General features: G+C 38.1%; 1 protein-coding gene across 1 annotated transcript in view; it reads left to right on the forward strand.

The window, feature by feature from the left end:
• Positions 1 to 20173, forward strand: part of LOC107729238 (ral GTPase-activating protein subunit alpha-1-like) — a 68763-nt gene that overhangs the window by 31289 nt on the left and 17301 nt on the right. Inside the window, exons 26-37 of the mRNA XM_016539669.1 lie at positions 680 to 738; positions 2073 to 2181; positions 2867 to 2977; positions 3060 to 3128; positions 4608 to 4739; positions 4916 to 5099; positions 7172 to 8159; positions 11339 to 11439; positions 11558 to 11586; positions 11717 to 11872; positions 17969 to 18127; positions 19473 to 19600. Coding sequence (XP_016395155.1) covers positions 680 to 738; positions 2073 to 2181; positions 2867 to 2977; positions 3060 to 3128; positions 4608 to 4739; positions 4916 to 5099; positions 7172 to 8159; positions 11339 to 11439; positions 11558 to 11586; positions 11717 to 11872; positions 17969 to 18127; positions 19473 to 19600 — 2225 coding nt within the window. The remainder of the gene's footprint in view (positions 1 to 679; positions 739 to 2072; positions 2182 to 2866; positions 2978 to 3059; positions 3129 to 4607; positions 4740 to 4915; positions 5100 to 7171; positions 8160 to 11338; positions 11440 to 11557; positions 11587 to 11716; positions 11873 to 17968; positions 18128 to 19472; positions 19601 to 20173) is intronic.

Here is a 20173-nt window from a genome sequence, read left to right on the forward strand (position 1 = left end):
ACGTAAAAATATTTTTTTGCCAAACGGCAGTAATTTTCAATCTACGTCAGTTATGGTTGCTTGCGGGCGAGCGGATTCTCCGCAGCTTTCTCGCCTCCGCTCTGTTGCTATGACTCGTCAGGATTATAGCGCGTTCTCAGTGATTTGCTGGTCTGCGACAGATTTCATGCGCGAGGTAAACTGTTCGCGAAGCGCTCGCCCAAGCGGAAAAATGCGCTGTTGCTGCCAGATATCGATTGCCGAAAATTACATGGCCTACGTTATTGTCAACGTTATTGCCCAAGCGGTAAATTTAAAAAAAAAATGTTTATAAAAATGTGGGCTATATAAAATTTTAATAATAACAAACATCATATTGTTTTGCGTATGCTCGTGTCGCTTACAGTTGAAGTCCTTCTCTGATTTTATTATTGTTTGCAAGGTTGCAATGTTACTTTGCAATATTTTAAATACTTTTGGGTATTTTGCATGGTCTGTTATGTCACCCGGGTGGGAGTTTTAACTCCTATTCACTGTGAATAAAAAATTATTTAGCTGATGCAGAGAGACATATAGACCGGGGGAATCCCCCCATCTCCCCACCCTCTGATTACATATCATAACATAACTGTGTGATCATGTTGATCACTATGATCCCGTTAATAGTGATTGTGATTTGAGATTTGTTTTTCTGTTTCAGGAGCATATAATCAAGCACATCCTGACCTCTGCCAGAGATGAGCCTTCTGCACCAGCAAGGTACAAGCCCTGAACACAAACACTTTGTCCTAGTCAAAGCTGACTTTGAAGTTACCACGTTTACTCTGGAATGTTGTGCTGTAGTTCTTAGGTAAATGCTCGCGGCATTTCCTGATCCCGTTCCCCCACACTCCACAGCATTTCCTCTTCTATCCCTCTGCTGAATAAAAAAGTGTGGGGGGAAAAACATATCATTCTTGCTAGGTGTGGCACATTAAATAATTTTCCTGTTCTTAGTGAATGCAAAATGTAGCAAGTAAATCTCAGCTGAACAGACAGTTTGAAATTTCAACCAGAGGACAAAAGGTCAGGTTGGTTATGACAAAAAACTGTAAACGTGAACATCACTAACATGAACACTCAACTAATACAAAGCACACTGCAGCAGACAGAAAAAATGTCATGTCATTGTGCATTAAAATGCATTATACTAATTCCATAGACATAAATCTAATTTTAACAGGTGATTGTATAATTAATTAACTGATCCCTTGATGTAGCTTGTATAGTATCCTTCATCAGGAATGTATTATTAGTCCAAAAAAGAAAAGAAAAGTTTTGTGTTTTCCAAGTCAGTGCATCCTCCTTGTTAGATTTGGTTTTTAAAATGAAGCAATAACTCTGTACATTACGGTCAGTGTTAGACTGGTGTGGGGCTATGTGTCTGGTCATATCTAGACAGATTAGGCGCAGTGTCATTTAAAGTAATCCAGGAGGACTCGGTAGGATTAGAGTGGATTCTGATGGGGCTCAAGCCATTAGAAGCCCCCATGACTCCCGGTGGAAAAAGTTTGGGTGTTTTTCAGGGAAAAACTGAGGAAGCCTTAGATCATAGAAGGGGCAGGCAGGAGGCAGGATTAAATATCTATATGGTCTAGTGGTTAGTGCACATGCCCCAACACATTGAGCTGTGGGCCTCATTCAAGCCATGCACATTTGAGTCACACTTTTTTTTTTTTTTTTTTTTAAATGTGCAAAATGTATGTATAGATGCAGAAGCTGATTTTTTTTTTTTAAACTTTATTCAGCAAGGACATATTCAGTTGATCAGAAGTGACAGTAAAGGCAAAAAATGAAAATAAATAAATGTAAATAAAGTAAAAAATATTTTTTTATACACATACATTTTTTACTTTAATTTACTTTTTTATTTATTTATTTTTTAATCTTAATAAATGTTTTTGCTTGAAGTAAATTCTTTACATGGCAGATGTAAACATTTCCATTTCCATATCTAAAGCACAAATATTATTAAAGGGATTGTGCATTTGTAAATTGTTTGGATGTTTATTTTAAAGTTGAAATTAAAGTTATGTCTTTGTTTCTTTTTGCAGGTGTGTGGCTCTCTGTAGTCTGGGTATTTGGCTCTGTGAAGAACTGGTTCATAGCACTCAGCATCCGCAGATCAAAGAAGCGCTTAATGTCATCTGTGTCACTCTCAAGGTAACGGATGCTTGATTATACAACAAAATGTACATATATTCTGCTGTTAAAGATTGATTATAAATGGAATAGAAGCATCTGTGTTGTAAAAGAACCTTCACTGGCAACATAAGTGAGCACAGCAGAGAAATGATGGCATTGCCCTTGGCCTGAGTCTTCTGAAGCCGTTCTTGATGCCTGGGCTCACTGCACTGGCACAAGTGTGTTCTGTTCATCCAGAAGAAGATTATTCCATACTCCCTGCACCCACCCCTACCAGCCTTCCTAAATCTGGACCGTCAACATGTTTGGCTTCTCTGCTTCTCACAGACAGAAGGCTAATCCACTGAAGAATGCACGCTTCAGAGACTTTGAGGAATTATTACATTTCTGTCTGAAATGAAGGCTAGGGCCAACAGACACACACACACACACATACTCAAACTCGGGTCCAATCAGAAAAGTCTGTTTGTGATCGGGTCGATTCTATTGGCTTTTCAGAGAATCTGGTGTCAGTGGAGGGTTAGACATGAGGGTCTCTCTCCTTTGGGTGCGTTCCATGAAGCAGAATTAGGCAAAGACTCATCCCGTCTTAATCAGCTCAGATGAGGCCCACGACACAGTTTTTCAGTTTTGCTCCACACATGTCTGAGCACATTAAAGTTGCTGATTGCTTCCATTTTAACCATTAATACCTTTCTTCCAGTTCTCAAATAAAACCGTTGCTCTGGTGGCCTCAGACATTTTGCACCTGCTCATCAATTATGTGGACGAACTGCAGAAATTCCCGCCTGACACTCCAAAGAAAATAGTGGAGGTAAAGTCAGTAACACTACAAGTGAGCTGAATTTTAAGTTAAGCATGGTTTGAATGTGTGATGTTTATTTTCTGCTTTTTAGGTCCTTATTGCAACCATCACTTACCTTCTTCCAGCCACAGAGTCCTCCCCTCATGAGCTGGACAAGAGGGTATGTCTTATTAACAAATGCACCCCAACACAATGAAAGAACACACTCATGTGCATGTGAAATAAATGCTTATTTTCAACCAACAACTCATGACGGTTTTTATTAAAGAGAAAGTACACTTAAAAAACAGAACAGTTTGTCCTGTCTAGATGCAGCACATCAGGCAATTTTCCTGTTCTTACTAAAAATAAATGCTTTATAAAGCAACTAAACAACGTGTTTGCAACATTATAAGTCTTCTGAAGAAATTTGATGGGTTTGTGTGAGGAAGAGGCTTAAATTGTCATAACTGTTTTGGGTGACATGAGGGTGATGCTGAGTTTCCATTTTTGGGTGTACTGTTTCTTTAAATTGGCCACCAGATTGACTGGCTTATATATATATAATATATAAAATTAGTGGCATATATATAAAAAAGTGGCAGTAAAGACTTTTAAATTGTTACTAAAAAATCTATTTTAAATAAATAATGAATAAAAAACGTTAAGTTGAAAAATGTACCACTGTTTCAACAAAAAATATTAAAGGGGTCATATGATGCGATTTTAATTTGTCCTTTCTCTTTGGAGTGTTACAAGCTCTTGGTGCATAAAGAAGATCTGTAAAGTTGCAAACACTCAAAACCAAAGAGATATTTTTTATAAAAGTTAAGAGTTAGCTTTTAATATATGGTTTTATCCTGATTGAAGCTTTAATACAGTACAGCAACCGCATGCGCGTCCATGTTTAATGCTTCTCATAGCTATGTGCAAATAAGTGTATAATTGTAACAGTTCATTGCTGGAGCTGTGGAAGTTAGTGGGTAAGCACTATCACTCGCTGAAAGAGAGAGAGAGATGCAGAGTGTGTGCAGAGCAGGAACATTGATTTTGAAACTTGTGAATCCATTAGAATCGTTAGAAGACAGAATCGCGATTCATATATGAATAGATTTTTAAGTGCACCTCTAGTTTTCTCTTCCTCTTCTCTAAAGCAGCGCAATGGCCTCGCCCCCTTTGCTGCCTTTGCTGCCCGAGGGTGGGGTTTATCTGGGTTTGTGATGTCACGAACCCGGGAAGTAACTCGTTGTAGTCCCTACCAGCCGTTTTTGTAGGCATTAAACTGCCAGAATTTTGAAAGACGATATCTCCGTTTGCATTGAACTTTAAGCTTCGTAACTTTGCAGATATTGTTTATGCTCAAACAGCAACATTACACACTAACTAACGTTAAAAAAGTTAAATCGCAATGAACCACCCTTTAAGCTTTAAGCAGCAATGTTTTCAACACTGATAATAAGAAATGTTTCTTGAGCAGTAAATCAGCATATTAGAATGATTTAGAAGGATCATGTGACACTTAACATTGGAGTTGGCTGCTGAAGATTACGTTTTTTTGGCAGGAATAAGTTACATTTTTAAATATATCAAAATAGAAAGCATTTATTTTAAATAATTTTTGTAATAATTTATTGATTTATTTTGCTTTGTCTCTTTCCAGCTGGTCGTGTCTCTGCTGCTATGCTTGCTGGACTGGGTGATGGCTCTACCTCCAAAAACTCTCCTGCAGCCAGTCCAAGGAGCCTCGGACAATGAAAAAACTGACAAGTCCATCCTCAGCTGCATCTATAAAGTATGAGGGCCAACACACACATCTGCTATTAAACATAATTTTTATATCTCAATAAGCATCATTTTATTTTGTATCGCTCTTTAATTTTTTTCTTTCCCCTTTCGGAACAACTCAACACACAAGTGCACCCCACTCTTTATTTCTTTGTATTTCTAACCCATTTGTCCACCCCTCAGGTCCTCCATGGCTGTGTATATGGGGCTCAGAGCTTCAGTAACCCCAATTACTTCCCCATTCACCTGTCAGACTTGAGCAGCCCAGACTACGACCCCTTCCTACTACTGGAGAACCTGAAGGAGCCAGAGCCACTTCATTCACCCGAATCTGAACGCTCCTCTAAACTGCAGCCCGTCACTGAAGGTGAGTGCATGTCTTCTGCCTCTCTCTTGTTCTTGTTTTGACCTCTCCAGTTTCTATTTCCTATGCCTTGTCCTAACCAGTTGCGACATGGCAAGTTTTGAGCATTAAGTAATTCTTCTGTCCTCACAGAAAGCCATTGAGAATGATTGACTGTTTAATATGCAGCTATGCAAAGCACAATTTTGGATCAGTGAGACGTTACTGTGGGTCAAAGTGACCTAAAAATTATTTTGTCATGTAATTTTAGTAAATAACAGCTTTTTACTTGGATTAACATAGAACTAAATTGATAATTTCTCACTGTTGCTGCAGGAAAAGACAAAAACATGGAAAAAAACAGCTTGTCGCACAGTATCAACCATCACCCACCACATTTCTTTAAATAACAGCTTTTTACTTGGATTAACAGAACTAAATTGATAATTTCTCACTGTTGCTGCAGGATAAGACAAAAACATGGAAAAAAACAGCTTGTCGCACAGTATCAACCATCACCCACCACATTTCTCCTATCTTTATCACCTTCTGTAGTTAAAACAAGCAGAACAAATCAGAAGAAGCAGGAATGAACTACTTAAATGTGTGTCTTCATCACCGAATCTGTTTGTTTCCTCATGCTAGTATCAGTGTGAGAGAACGGGTTTGAGATTGACAGCAGGGGGCTGGTTTCCTGTGCTGCCGTTGCTGTGTCTCTCTCCATCAGGCGAAAATAACTAATCATTACAACCCTGAGTGAGACATGTGTCCACCACTTTCCTACCTCCATTACTCCTAGCGCTGGATTCTTGCTAGATCGGAGGGCACTCGGCGGCTGAGGTGGTCTGTACAGAAGACTGCTTCATCAGGATAAAATCCCTCCCCCTGAGAGCTCCGGTCTAAGAATGTTTTGGCTCATTAAGGCGGTGGAGAGTGTCGCTGAATGTGATTGGTGTGCTGTGTTGATTGGGGGGAGTGGGCCTCTGGCACGTCGAGTGTACTGGTATTGGGCTGCTCTCTGCATGGTTTCTTTGTGAGTTCTGGCAGTATGTGAAGAAGGAGTGTCTCCATCGAGAGCTTCTTACCAGCATCGAGGCATCTGCACCTCTCCCCAGGCATCCTGCATTCTTCATCACACCCTAATGTCCCTGTATTCACACGAGCCGTCTGCACCTTCACTCATCTCGGCTCCGCAGGAGTTTAACACTGATAGATCTGAAAACCACTACATCCCTGATGAAACGAGTGCCTAAACTCTATTCCTTTACTTGTTTCTAACACCTTTTCATCATCACTGCAGTCTCTCCATCTCTGTCACTTTCTGATTTTTGATTAAATTCTGCACAATAGATTTAAGGATGGATCACCCGATTAGTCGATAGTGAGGTCAACTACCTAAATGTAAATTTTGTTTTGATTTATTTTATATATATTTTATATATAAAATTTATTTTATACATAAGTTATAATATTTTTATAATAGTTTATAATATTTTATATTATAACTCTTTCTTAATTTGTTAGATTTTTTATTTTATTTTATTTTAAATACGTTTAATGGTGGTTTAGTTAGTGTGCTAACAGCATCCCGTTAGTTTGCACAGTAAAACCTCTCTAAAAAGTTGTATCTTTAAACTTATCCATGTTAAGAAAAATTAACTTTCAGAAAAATAACTGGCCATTGCCATTTGTCTTTTTGCAACATGTCAAATAGTACTAAATAGTCATAAATTGTACTAAAAATTTTAAAATTGTACCATAATGCTTGTTCTTTTTGCTCTATCTTGTTGATCAGACGATGAAAAATGCAATTGTATGTAAGAAACACGGCTGATTATGCCAGATGACCTGAACCAGCTTATATAATAAATATACAAGGCTCCCATAATACAGATTGGTCAATAAGATGTTCGGTCAAGTTGATTAATTCCAAGAGAACATTCCAAATAGTTTTAAACTGAGCTTGAACACCCAAGTAGTAAGGGATATGTAGAACCTTATGAATGATGGGCACTCTAATTGTCTTTGAAAATCTCCAGAAATGTCTGCACATACAACTTCTTTAAATACATCTTTGTCTTTCTTTCTGTTTGTAGTGAGGAGTCGTATTCAGCAGGGCCTGATTTCAATTGCGGCGCGCACGGTCATATCCCACCTGGTCAACCACCTGGGTCACTATCCGATGAGTGGTGGTCCAGCCACTCTGACCAGCCAGGTATGCGAGAACCAGGATAACCCATACAGCGAGAGCGCAGACCTGACCCCTGAACTATTCGACACACCCAACTTACAGTTCTTTGTGCTCAATGGCACCACCCTGCTGTCCTATCTACAGATCCGGGCAGAGGACGGCCTGCCCGGTGGCGGGATGTCAGCTGGCCTCACCACCACCAGTGCCTGCGTTCGGGTGATCGTGAGGGACATTTCCGGAAAACACTCCTGGGACTCTGCTGTACTGTATGGTCCACCTCATTGCATCACTCCTAGTCAAACTTTGCAACTCTACTCATCCTCCAATCAAGCAGGGGGCGATAGAGAATGTGGCCGAGATGAGGACAGTCTAGAAAGAGGCAGTCAAGAAGAACCAGAGGATGGTGATTTTCAGGAGAACGAGGAGGACCTGGATGAGCACGAGGAGGATGTGAAAGAAGACAGGGAGGAGGAAGAACTTGAGGAAGAGGACGAGGAGGAAGAGGCAGGGCTGGAACTGATGGCCCCACAGGCCAAACGGCGGTGCAGAGAGGTGATCCCAAGCTGGGACTCCCTGCAGGATGGGGAGGACGCCCTGGATGAAATGTTGCAGTACCTGGGATACTCCAGCCCAGAGTGCCTGCAACGTACTGGCGCACCGCTCAACATTCCAGCCCCGCCGCCCACCTGCGTGTCCGAGAAGCAGGAGAACGACGTCATCAACGCCATCCTGAAGCAGTGCGCCGAAGAGCGGGACTTTACGCTGCATTGTGGAAATGACCTGAACATGAGGGCTGTAGTACAGCAAGAGCCAAGCCCACAGAGACCACAGTCGGCCTTTTACTACTGCAAACTGCTCCTCAACATACTAGGCATGAACTCCTGGGAGAAGAGGTAAGACTCAGGACCACTTGAACACACATTGCAGTTGCAAATGCTTGGGAATCCTGTAGGGCAGGGGTTCTGGAGGCCCCCCAGCACTACATTTTGTAGGTCTACATTAACAGACACATCCAATTCAGGTCTTGCAGTGTCTCTACTAGCTGAGCTGACGAGTTGAATCAGGCGTGTTAGATGAGGCAGGCATGTAAAATATGCAGTGCTGGGGGGCCTCCAGAACAGGTTTGAAAACCCCTGATATAGAGTATCCATAAGTACAAATTTGTATTTGTATTTGTAACAAACGTGTTATGGGATGGTGTACCCCAGCGTTTCCCAACCCTGTCCTGGGAGGCACCCCAAAAGTACACATTTTGGATGTTTCATTTATCTGAGCCATTCTTTCAGGTCTTGAAGTTTCTGCTAATGAGCAGAGTTGATTCAGGTGTGTTTGATTAGGAAGAGTTTGAAAATGTGTAGTATTGGGGTGCCTTCAGGAACAGATTGGGCAACACTGGTTACAGGTATGGGATAGTAACTCAAAATTGCAATGTCAAACATGTATAGGAGTGATCCTTCAAAAAATCCAAACACCAGGCATCATGGTGTGCCAATGTGGTTCCCCATGCTAGATTTGTTATTTTAAAAAAAAGAGAGAAAAATCCTACTTTGCTATTTTAATCCTGTCCGAATCTGCCACATATGGGTTTTTCTCGCACAACCTCTGTAATAATTCTAGAGCAAAATTACCTACTGTTTTTCGGCAAACTCGGCGATCCTCTGAGAAAACTAATCCCATCCGAATGCAAATGTCTGTGATTATTGACAATATTTTTTTCATAACGTGTTTCCTTGTGTGTTTTGGCCAACGTTAACTACCGTAGACGCTCTTACCACGCACATTTTTGATATGTTTGCCTCCCGGCAAAGAAATAAAAAAATAAAAATAAAATCAAGAGCCAGATCACGTAAAACTGTTAAGACTGGCTACTTTATTATCAGCGTCAGGTAAGATTATTTTTATGAAGGTGATCATTTCTGCACTCAATTGCATAATGTTTTAATTACATACCTTTACGAACATTAAACATGGTTTTACTACAAATACTACAAATAAAGGGTTTGCCTGCAAATTACTGCAGATAAATTTACGATAATCATCATAAATGTGCTCACTACTTGCTTGACAGGATTTCAGCACCCGATGTCACATTTTTTTAAAATACATTTTTACATAAAATACATTTTTTTGTGTATTTTTTAATTGTTCATTATTTTTGAAAAGCCTGTCTCAAGAATCGGTTATCACAGTTATTCATATAATGAATTCCAAGTTGTTAATTTCATCATGTCCATGTCAAAATCAACAGAGAACTTGATTGCGTTGTTTGTTGTTAGTGTGTTACCAAAGCTAGTCACTTTTTTGTCAATATTGAGTTTTTGGGCAGTTTATTACTAATAACAGAAACAAATTCCTCCAACCATAATTCTGCCAATTCTGTTATGTCTTTATGTTAGCATTGTTTAACCACCATATCAGAGAGTTTAATACTTTGTTCTAGGAATAAAGTGATCAACAACACTTCATCAAACCATCCTGCCATTTTTTCCCAAATTAATCACTAAATTTTTTTGGTAGAGTTTGTTAGCACAATCTGGGTGACGCTGTTGTTGAAGCCCGATAATTCATGTAAACATCCTGTTTGCTCACACCTCTCCCTGATTGCGCAGAGCCATGTTAATCTGCTTTAAACAGTCAACATTTTTCTGATCAGCTTATCCACCAATAGAGACTATAGTGGTGCTCACTTACTGCGCAAACCTCAGTTTCCGTCCCACTCCAAAATGCCTAATGGTTCCCCTCATTGCGTTTGACTGTGAGGGTTCAATCCCATTCCATTTTGTGGTATTACAGAGAATGGTTAAATATTTCCAGATGACAAATAATTGGAAAATTGGGGTTATTTTTCACCTTGAATGTAATGGCATTAATTTGAATTATATACATGCTCTGTTATGAGATTAATGAAGGAAAATTGTTTTTTCACCATTCGCTCATAGAGTTGCCAGGAGGGAAAAAGCTTTTCTTCAGCAGCTCTGGGTGAATGGTGTGTGTGTGGGTGTGTGTGTGTGTACGCAGCTTTTATGGGGGGATTAATTCTTGAGGGGTCTGTTATCTGCCGAGCAGCGGCGGTACTTTTCATTTTTGCCTGATACGCCGGGTGAAAATAAAAGGCTGCTACCTTTCGAATGTGGCTGGAGGGTTATTATGAGTTGGAGAGCTGGGAGAAAATGCATAGGGGCTGTTTAATGAGGAATTGTCCTGCTGCCGCTCTCCAGGCATTCATGTATCATTTATCCGTGGTCAGAGACTAAGGCATTGCAATCCGCCGGGCCATTGTGTGTGTGAGCGCGCGCCTAATGTCGGCCTTTTATGCCGTTTGCGCGTTCGCCTCCTGAAATGGCTCACTTTCAATGGAGAAAATGAAGACCATTACATTGCAACAAGCTAATAAAGAGACCCCTGCTCAAAGAAAAGGAGAACAAAACAAAAAGTCCTTTTAGAGAGCATCGTGTGGCTTTTCCACATGACTCACGCGGCCACTTGGAGGGAGCGAAAGATAAAGAGGGGGAGAGGGAGAAAGTAACTGAACTCTGAACTATAAAAGCTGCAGACGGAAAGAAGTCGTATTATCTTAGATTTATGATTTTTTTTTTTTTTTCCATGACATCATGTGTAGGTTTTTGTTTTACAGCCTTATCGTGTCATAAGATGTTTTTCAGCGCAGGATCTTCCATTGTTTGTTTTCATTTGCGTTTCTGTCGTTGGGTCAGATTTTCTGGGAGACTGTGAGAAAAACAAGGAAGACTGTAATTAAGCAGGCGGCCGCTTAATGAAAGAGATCTAACGCACAGTCTAGAACAGCGCTTCTCTAAATAGGGTCTGTGAATAATAGCTAGAGCGTCCTCAAAAAACGAAAAAAATCGATCTATTCTATCTATCATTCTGTCTATAGTTATATTATTGTCTGTCTGTTCTTCTCTGTCTGTCATATCTGTCCATCTAGATATCTTTTTTTATTACATTAATGTTGTTATTGATCGCCTGTCTATGTGTAAGCTAATTAACCTGAAGTGATCGAAGATGAATATTTCTCTTCATTAGCTCTTATGTTTAAATGTCCTGTCCCCAGGAACAGTTTCCACCTGCTGAAGAAGAACGAAAAACTACTGAGAGAGCTGAAGAATCTGGATTCAAGGCAGTGGTATGTTATGCCACTTTTTATCCAGTGTTGTTTCTTTCATAGAGTTGCCAGGAGGGAAAAAGCTTTTCTTCAGCAGCTCTGGGTGAATGGTGTGTGTGTGTGTGTGTGTGTGTGTACGCAGCTTTTATGGGGGGATTAATTCTTGAGGGGACTTTGTGTCAGGCCTGGGCTGGGAGGTAAAATCTTGATAATTAATTGCTGGGTGGCAATTCATTAATAAATGTCCTATATATATTTAAATATTACTTGTAATATTTTATATGATATTAATACATGGGCCTAACAAACTCTTTCCTCAATGTTCAGGTGAACCTAACGAGTCATTGTGGTTTCATGGGCGGCCTGCAGAGGAACAAGAGCACGGGTTTGACCATGCCTTACTTCGCCACCTCTACAGTTGAAGTAATGTTCCACGTTTCCACACGCATGCCTCCAGACTCAGACGACTCGCTCACTAAAAAGGTAAACTTGTAGAATTCGCCATTTTGAAGTCAACTTACGATTTTAGTCAGGTTACATGACAAATTTCCACCGGAGTTACTTTAGTATTATTTAGATACTATTTTAGCATATATTCGTATTTTGAATTAGCTTTTGTTTCTTATATTTTCATTTTTATGTTATTTAAAGTTTTAGTAATTTTGTTATATGCTTATGCCATTTTTATTAGTTGTTTTTTTATATTTCTATATAGTTTTAATTTATTTGTATTTCATTTATTAGTAAATCATCACTTTTTTTCAGTTAGTTGCCAAGGCAATATTTTGAAGTTTAACTTTTTTTAATCCTTTTTTTTTTTTTTTTTTTTTCTTGATTTCATTTAATTATAGTTTTAGTTTTAATTAACAATAACAAAACAGATTTGTATCACATACTGATACTTAGAGTTTTAGGACTTTATGTAAATAACCTCTGCATTCTGTATGACATACTATCTTCTGCTAAACACGAAGAAGGTATTTCTGAACAGTGTTATTTTTATGTCTAAATAACCCATTTTGTAGCTTGGCCAACTAGACCGGAGCTTTGCCTCGTGAAAGTACACCAGTCTCAAAAGAACAAGGAGAAATCTTGTTTTCCTTCTCTCAAAAGCTGCTGATTCTCTAAAGAGTTAAACTTTCCCCCTGCCAGCTCACCTGTGGCAGGCCTTTTAGATTGTAGTCTGTGTCATTTCTTTCATAGCTCTTCTGTCTAGAGTTGTCTCCAGCAGTGCAGCTCTGCTCCTCCTGTGCAATGGGTGAAGTGGGACACAGAACCTCACTGACCTGTGCGTTCACACCTCATCATTAAACCTAACCCAGGCTAATCTGAGGGGTGGGACACTTATACCTGCCAAGAGCTGCGCTTTTGTGTTTCTGGGTTCCCCATAGAGAGAAAAGGTCCTATCTGCTATCGGAACAGAGAAAAGGAGAAAGTAATGACTCCTAACAGCTGTACTTTATTCTCTCGTTCTGCCTCTCCCACTGGCTTTTATCTTCTCTCTTTTATTTAAAGAGGGATGTCGCACCCTTTCTTTTTCTCACTCTTCCTCGCAGTCGATGTGACCTTATGGAGAAACATTGCTCTCTAGTTTTTCTCTTTGTAAGGGTGTTTCTTCAACTATAGGCACTTTTTTGCCCTGTGGGCGTTTATAAATTAAACATTCTTTAAACACACTTTTTACATTCTAACTAGTTTATTTTATGTCTACTAATAAAATCCATCAGTGTACACACATCTCAAATGATGTACTGTTTAATAGTATTCAATGGTGGAAATGACGATGGCAAAAAGACTACTTTGTCTTGCTAAGGCCAATTTCATTGCAAACATGTATCCTAAATATACACAATTAATATTTTTATATTTTCTTGCATAAATTGACACAACCAGATTTTGACTGGAAATGATGCAAGTAAAATATTTTGTTCAAGTTATATTTACTTTTTTCTTTACGTATCACACTTTTTTCCACTGACACTTTTGTCTGATGGTAAACAAGTATAACTTTTGGGGAAAAATGGTCAAAATCATTATTATTATTATGATTAATGGCAAAATTGGTAATGGTAATCAAACCACAACTGAGAAACAGGTGTTTTTTTCTTTTAATATATATTTTGGCTTGATAAATATTGAAATGTGTTATGCTTATTTCTTTAAGATAAATCAGTCTTAAAAATTGCTAATATGTTTATTGTGGATTTTCATGTTTTAAGATTGAAGTTCTGGATCTGGGACAAAGGTAGAATCCCTTTATCCATTAAGCATGTTTTATTAGATTGCGCTGTTGTTAACCCTTTGAGAAAACTTTGATTCAGTTAACTCTTTTGAAGAGATTTTTAACAGAGTTACGCCCAAATACAGTTTTGGAGTTTTGAACAAAAATAAATTATAAAAACATGATATAATTTAGCCATAATATTTCTCACCATGAAAATAGCCACAGAAGCTGAACACAAACAAACAAACAAACTGAGACAAAGGTAAGCAATAAAATATAGTAGCAAAAATAAAAATAAAGGCATGGTAAAAAGTTGCCATGGCAAGTCAGTTTATTGTGACCTTCATATAACAAAAAGAACTGGTACAAGCTGTTAGTTTTAATAAAAATCAACCCCTGGGACATTAAATTGTCCATACTTGAAGAAACACCCGCAAATGTCTGTCTGCATGGGTATTTTTTTCCGTTCACATGGGCAGCTCAAATCTAATAATGTGCAGCATTATCCTTAATGAGCTAGGCTGGAAGGCTGTGATATGGGGCTGTTTGTGGAGCGGCCAGCCCCATGCCGAATGACCAATCGCTTGTCATTAGAGCTGTCCCCTCACTTCCTCACTCATACGTCTTCTGGGGCAGAGACGAGGCGATAAGGTGCTAATGCGCCCCAAAGACTTATTAATGAACGCAGATAGAAATGTGATATTGCTGCGAGGGACAGTGGGGAGGGAGGGAGGGCTACAGTGGACCGTAAGAGGGACGTTTCATGGGCCGCTTATTGGGTAGGTAAAGGGTGGCTCTAATTAGATTGCCACGTTTAGTCTGAAATGGTCTCGCCTACAGCTTATTGTATCTTCTCTGTTTTTATGAGCTGGGCAGGTATGCTGAAAGGGGGGTTGTGGGATATTGTCGGGAAGATGTTGGACTGTAATTGGCTTTAAGCAGAAGGATGACAAGATGTTAGGTCTGTTTTCGTGGCCCACTTTTTTTAAACCAATATTTGTCCCTGTTGAGAGAAATGGAGGATTATGAATGACATGCACATTAAAGTCAACATGAAGTCAACATGATTTTACTTCTGTGCCATATTTCTGAGTACAACTCAATCAGAAAGAAATGTAGAACTGTAGATTTGCAGATCAGTGTTTGATTGATCTTCATATAGAAAGTACAGTAGTAAGAACAGACCAGCGAGAGGGTGGAAAGTGATCTTAAATGAGTGAAATTCAGAGAGAAAAATAAAATGCAACATAGGTATACAATGTAACTCATGTAACACAGTTTCTCATTACGGACACTTTTTCTGTTAATTTTTTCTTCAGTTTTTTGTTCAGTTCATCACTTTTTTTTCCTGCGCATTTGTACAAATTTGAGCTCAAATGATTGTAAAATGTACAAATGCACCAAAAAGTGCTTAAAAGAAACTAATGCAGATTTTTTTATATTTATCAGAAGAAATGGCCATTGTGTTGAATGAATTTCTGATGTGATGCTACAAACTGATGTGCCATTTTTCATGATGATATATGATTTAAACTAAGATAGCCGAGATGAAAGAGCATCTTTCAGTCCTGGCTACTTTGTTGTTACTCATTTTATTTGAGAAGAGGTTGGCCACTCACTCATCAGGTAATTTTCACATTTCACATCACACTATCGTTCAAAGGTTTGGGGTTAGTAATATAATGTTTTTAAGAAAGTCTATTATACTCACCAATCCTGCATTTATCTGATCAAAATACAATAAAGCAATTTAGTAAATTATTAAAATTTCAAATAACTGTTTTCTGTCTTAAAATATAATTTATTTCTGTGGTGCAAAGCTGAATTTTCCAGTACTCCATTACTTCAGCCTTCAGTGTCACATGATCCGTCAGAAACAATTCTAGTGCGCTAATTCTAATTTTATGCATTTCATATTATCAGTGTTGAAAACAGTCGTGTTGCTTAATATTTTTGTGGAAACTTTTTTTTTTTCAGGATTCTTTGCTATCTTGAAAGTTCCAAACAACAGCAATTATTTAAAGTAGAAATCTTTTTAGCAGTATAAAGGCATTTACTGTCTCTTTTAAATCAATTTCATGCATCCTTGCGGAATAAAAGTATACTTTTTTTTTTTTTTAATCTTACTGACCCTAAACCTCTGAACAGTAGTTAAAAAGTACAGTAGCAAACATTGTTAAAGAGTTAAAGTCATCTAAAATATGACATATATACAGCACATGGGGTTTTTAGGAGGAAATAAAAAATGCAGAATTGTACAAAACATGCATCTTTTTAACACCGTAAAATCAAGGATTTATGCATTCATTACCATAACTGCGGTAAGCCAAATCACTTTTCTTCTATAATTCAAACATTTATTTTCTCTCTGTTTTTGTGTCATTGAAGTGACTGAGCACTTCTTGCAATAATACATTTAATGCAGATCTATATCTTCTTATCACAATGAGGATGGGCCGTTTGAAATTCTACCAGAATGTTGCCACGATCTGCACTAAGGGCCGCCAATCGAATGTGGCATTTCTCAGAATGATATTACATGATTAAACAAAGATGGCTGAGAGATGAAAGAAATCTCTCAGTCCAGACCACCTTTTCATCCAATAAAACTCCAATCATTTTGTCACACGGACACACACCCTGGAACGAAATGGCAGTCCCTGGTCTGCGGCAGTGCAGCTGAAGGCTGGATGTAATTCATGGCTGTAATTTGAGCACGAGGCATGAGGTGAAGTGACGTGTGGGGCGGTTGGGCCGGTGAAGGTTTTTTTTTGGACTGCCGTCCCTGCCCTGCAGGGGAGCTGAGGGGACCTCCACGCCACACGGCTATATTCCACCCAAATTAGATTGGGTCTGTCCCTGTGCTGCATTGCCTATCATGACTTCTCAAAGGCAAATTGGATTTGCAAGGGCTGCTGGAGGGGCTATCCAGAGCACGATCTTCCGATAGCAACTCTAAACCATGTTAACTAGACACTAAAGTGTGTCAGCAGCGCAGCCGCTGGTGCCACAGCGCACACACATTTATTTTTCTGCTTTTTTTTTTTTCTTCTTACAGCTGCTGTTTTATGCAATGTTTATTGTCTAACATGCTCTCTGAAGGATTCAAAAAAAATTCTATACTTGCCAATTGCAAGTGAATTGAGAACATTTGTCAGCCGTTATTGTCCATGAAAATGATAATCAATGTATTATTCTAAAATATATTTATTAAATATTATTTAATTATAATTATTTTAATATAATATTTTGTTATAAAATTTAAAAATCTGTGAAGTTAATAAATATATATTTTTTAAATATATTTATTTTTTTATATTATATATTTATTGTCTTTCTGGCACACAATTGCGACTAAATTCAGAGAATTTATTATATAAAAACATTTACACTTGCCAATTGCAAGTGATTTGAGATAATTTAGTGGCCATAAATTTTGTTTGTAGTTCATCAAAATAAATCAGTGCATATGTTATTAAATATTTGTATTAATTAAATATATTATGTATCATAATGTTAAATAGTTTATCTTTTTTAAATGTTTTATTTTTATTTTTTTACTTTTATCTACTTATTATTATTTATTTATATATTATTATTAAGTTATTATGTTATATTACCTTATGGCAGTTATGGCAATTATTTTGCTGCTTTGATTTTTTTGTAGCATCATATAAAAACTAGTCAGTGCTAAAATACATTTGAAGGTGGGAGAGTATTAATTTTGGACTTGTTCAGCTTCACGTCCCTATGATCCTTGCTGTTTTAAATAACTTGAGCTGTAACTGCAAAGTAGAACTCTGCAGTTAAAGAAATAAACAATGTCCATCGCTGAGTCCAAAGGACAGAGTTTGTCATTGGTTGCATAAAGGTGGCGGCCGTCGCCCGGGACAATTGACGGGTCGCTGCGCCCATGGCCTTGGCAGTGATTGAGCGGGTCCCGGGAAGATGGAGTGATCGGTGGAAGATAGATGAGAGGAGGAGAGACGGACTGAGTGTCCGTTCACTCAACTGTCACAGCGCAAGGTTAATAACGCTGGAGTGGATAGCACTGTACCACGACTACATGCAGTCGAGATTCAATTCAAACCAGTTCAATTTTTGCTTTTGTTTTGGAGAACATGACGGTCATAAAATATGACCAGCATACAAACTCAAGGCTTCTTGTATTGTTACAGAGTAAACAATGCATACAAGTGTATTATGGATGTGAACCCCACAATGAAAGTGAGGTATCACCATTCAGCATTAAGTTACTATAGAGGAACCATATCTTTAATAAGTATACTTTAAATCTGTTTGGACAAAAGCATAATCTAAATGACATCTTTTATGTATTCTCTCTCTCCATACAGTTAAGACACTTGGGTAACGACGAAGTGCACATCGTTTGGTCCGAGCACTCGCGGGACTACCGGAGAGGCATCATTCCTACTGAGTTTGGAGACGTGCTCATCATCATCTACCCCATGAAGAACCACATGTACAGCGTCCAGATCATCAAAAAACCCGAGGTGAGCTCAACAGTGAACCAATAAGTACAAAACGGTCGTTTAGTTATTTCTGATTCCTGTCTGTAGCTAGACATGTCACAAACAAATAATTTTTTGAATTAAATCATTTTTTAGTCTTTTTAATTTATTCAAATAGATTTGTGAAACACATTTAAAGCACCTGACTCTAGTAGAAAACTTTATCTGTGAGTAAAAGTGCAGGATGGGGATAAAATGTTGGATATACACTACTGTTCAAAAATGTGGGGCCAATAAGATTTTAGATGAGGCCTGGCTTTTATGAAAGTCCATTTAGACCCCATTTCAGTGCATGAGGGCTATTCACTGTGTCTTTTCTTCTTAATGTCAGGGATTTTTTTATGTAACAGGCTGAAATACGTCGGAGGTTTTGACATTTCCATGCCTCCCTTTATTTGAAGGATAAAGCTGCTAGCTTATAGGATGTGTAAAGTCCTGTGCACAAAAAGTATGGCAAAACTAAGTATTTTGCAAACAATGCTTTAGACCAAAACTATTCATTCTGAAAACAAAAGTTTACCTGAATATAATGTTCTTTATCTGAAAATTTTTTTAATTCACTACCGTTCTAGAGTTTGGGGTTGATAAGATAGTTATTTTGAAAGAAATTAATACTTTTATTCAGCAAAGACACATTCTGTTTATATAAGTATAAATCAATACCTTTATAATGTTACAAAAAATGTCAAATAAATGGTTCTTTTAGACTTTCTGTTCATCAAAGAATCCTGAAAATGTATCATGGTTTCCACAAAAATATTATGCAGCAATGATTTCAACACTGAATAAAAAGAAATGTTTCTTGAGCATCAAATCAGCATATTAGAATGATTTCTGAAGTTATGACTGGAGTAATAATGCTGAAAATTCAGCTTTGATCACGGGAATATATTACATTTCAGAATATATTCCAGTAGAAAACAGTTATTTTAAATTGTACTAATATTTCACAATATTTTTATGTGTTTTTGATTAAATAAATGCAGCATTGATCATCATAAGAGACTTCAATAAAACATTAAAAATATCTTAAAGGCCCCAAACTTTTAAAAAAAGTACTGTATAAAATAAAATGGATCAGAATAAAAAAACGAACCATCACAATACAATATTTCAGACTCAGTGTGAAGGAGTTTATAGAGATTCATTGTTTTATTTTATAGTCTTGTCATGCACATTTTTCATGCTGAAAATGTGGACTTATGGGAGTGTGAATAGGCCTTAATACTGATTGAAATGTGTGTTTTGTTCCTGCTTGGAGCTGCTCACATTTTGCTTTTCACAGGCCATTAAGTGTTCATATATCATGTCATCTCACTTTCCACAGGTGCCGTTCTTTGGTCCCTTGTTTGATGGAGCCATAGTGGATGGAAATATCTTACCCACAGTGGTGCGAGCCACGGCCATCAACGGCAGCAGAGCTCTGAAATCCCTCATCCCTCTTTACCAAAATTTGTATCCTTTTCCAGACTTTAACGATTGCACATGTGAGCTTTTGTCATGTTTAAGGTGGCAGAAGCCTATTATCATTGTTACAGCCTGCTTGGTTGGTTTTCTGCTCTCTCCTCCTGCCATACAGACCTGGCTCACGTATGTACGGATTGACTTGTGAGCGGTCAGGTTGAATCTGATGGGAGCAGGTAGAGCCGCTCGATAATTATTGATGTCTTATTTCTCAGCTCTGCACATGTAGAGCACCGCTCTCTGCTCACCCAGTCAGGCGGATGATGGAATCATTCTGATCACTCCTCAATGCCTGCTAACCGTGATGCACAGCCATTTGCTTTTGAAATGCTTCTCGTCTCTTTTTCTCTGTCACACGATCTAAACCTTTGCTGTTGTACTTAATCTTTTTTTTAGGCTTTTTCAACCTCTTTTTTGTTATACATACAAGTTATTATTACAAGTTATTATTATACATAAGTAACACAACATGCATTGTCTCTCAAAATAAGCTTGAATAGTAGTAGTTTTGGCTTGTTTACCTTTACGTAATATTAGGGCTGTCGACTTTAATGTGGAAAAAGT

Source organism: Sinocyclocheilus rhinocerous, unplaced genomic scaffold (assembly GCF_001515625.1).
Source record: "Sinocyclocheilus rhinocerous isolate Xijiao unplaced genomic scaffold, SAMN03320098_v1.1 scaffold1268, whole genome shotgun sequence".
Classification (NCBI taxonomy): Eukaryota; Metazoa; Chordata; class Actinopteri; order Cypriniformes; family Cyprinidae; genus Sinocyclocheilus; species Sinocyclocheilus rhinocerous.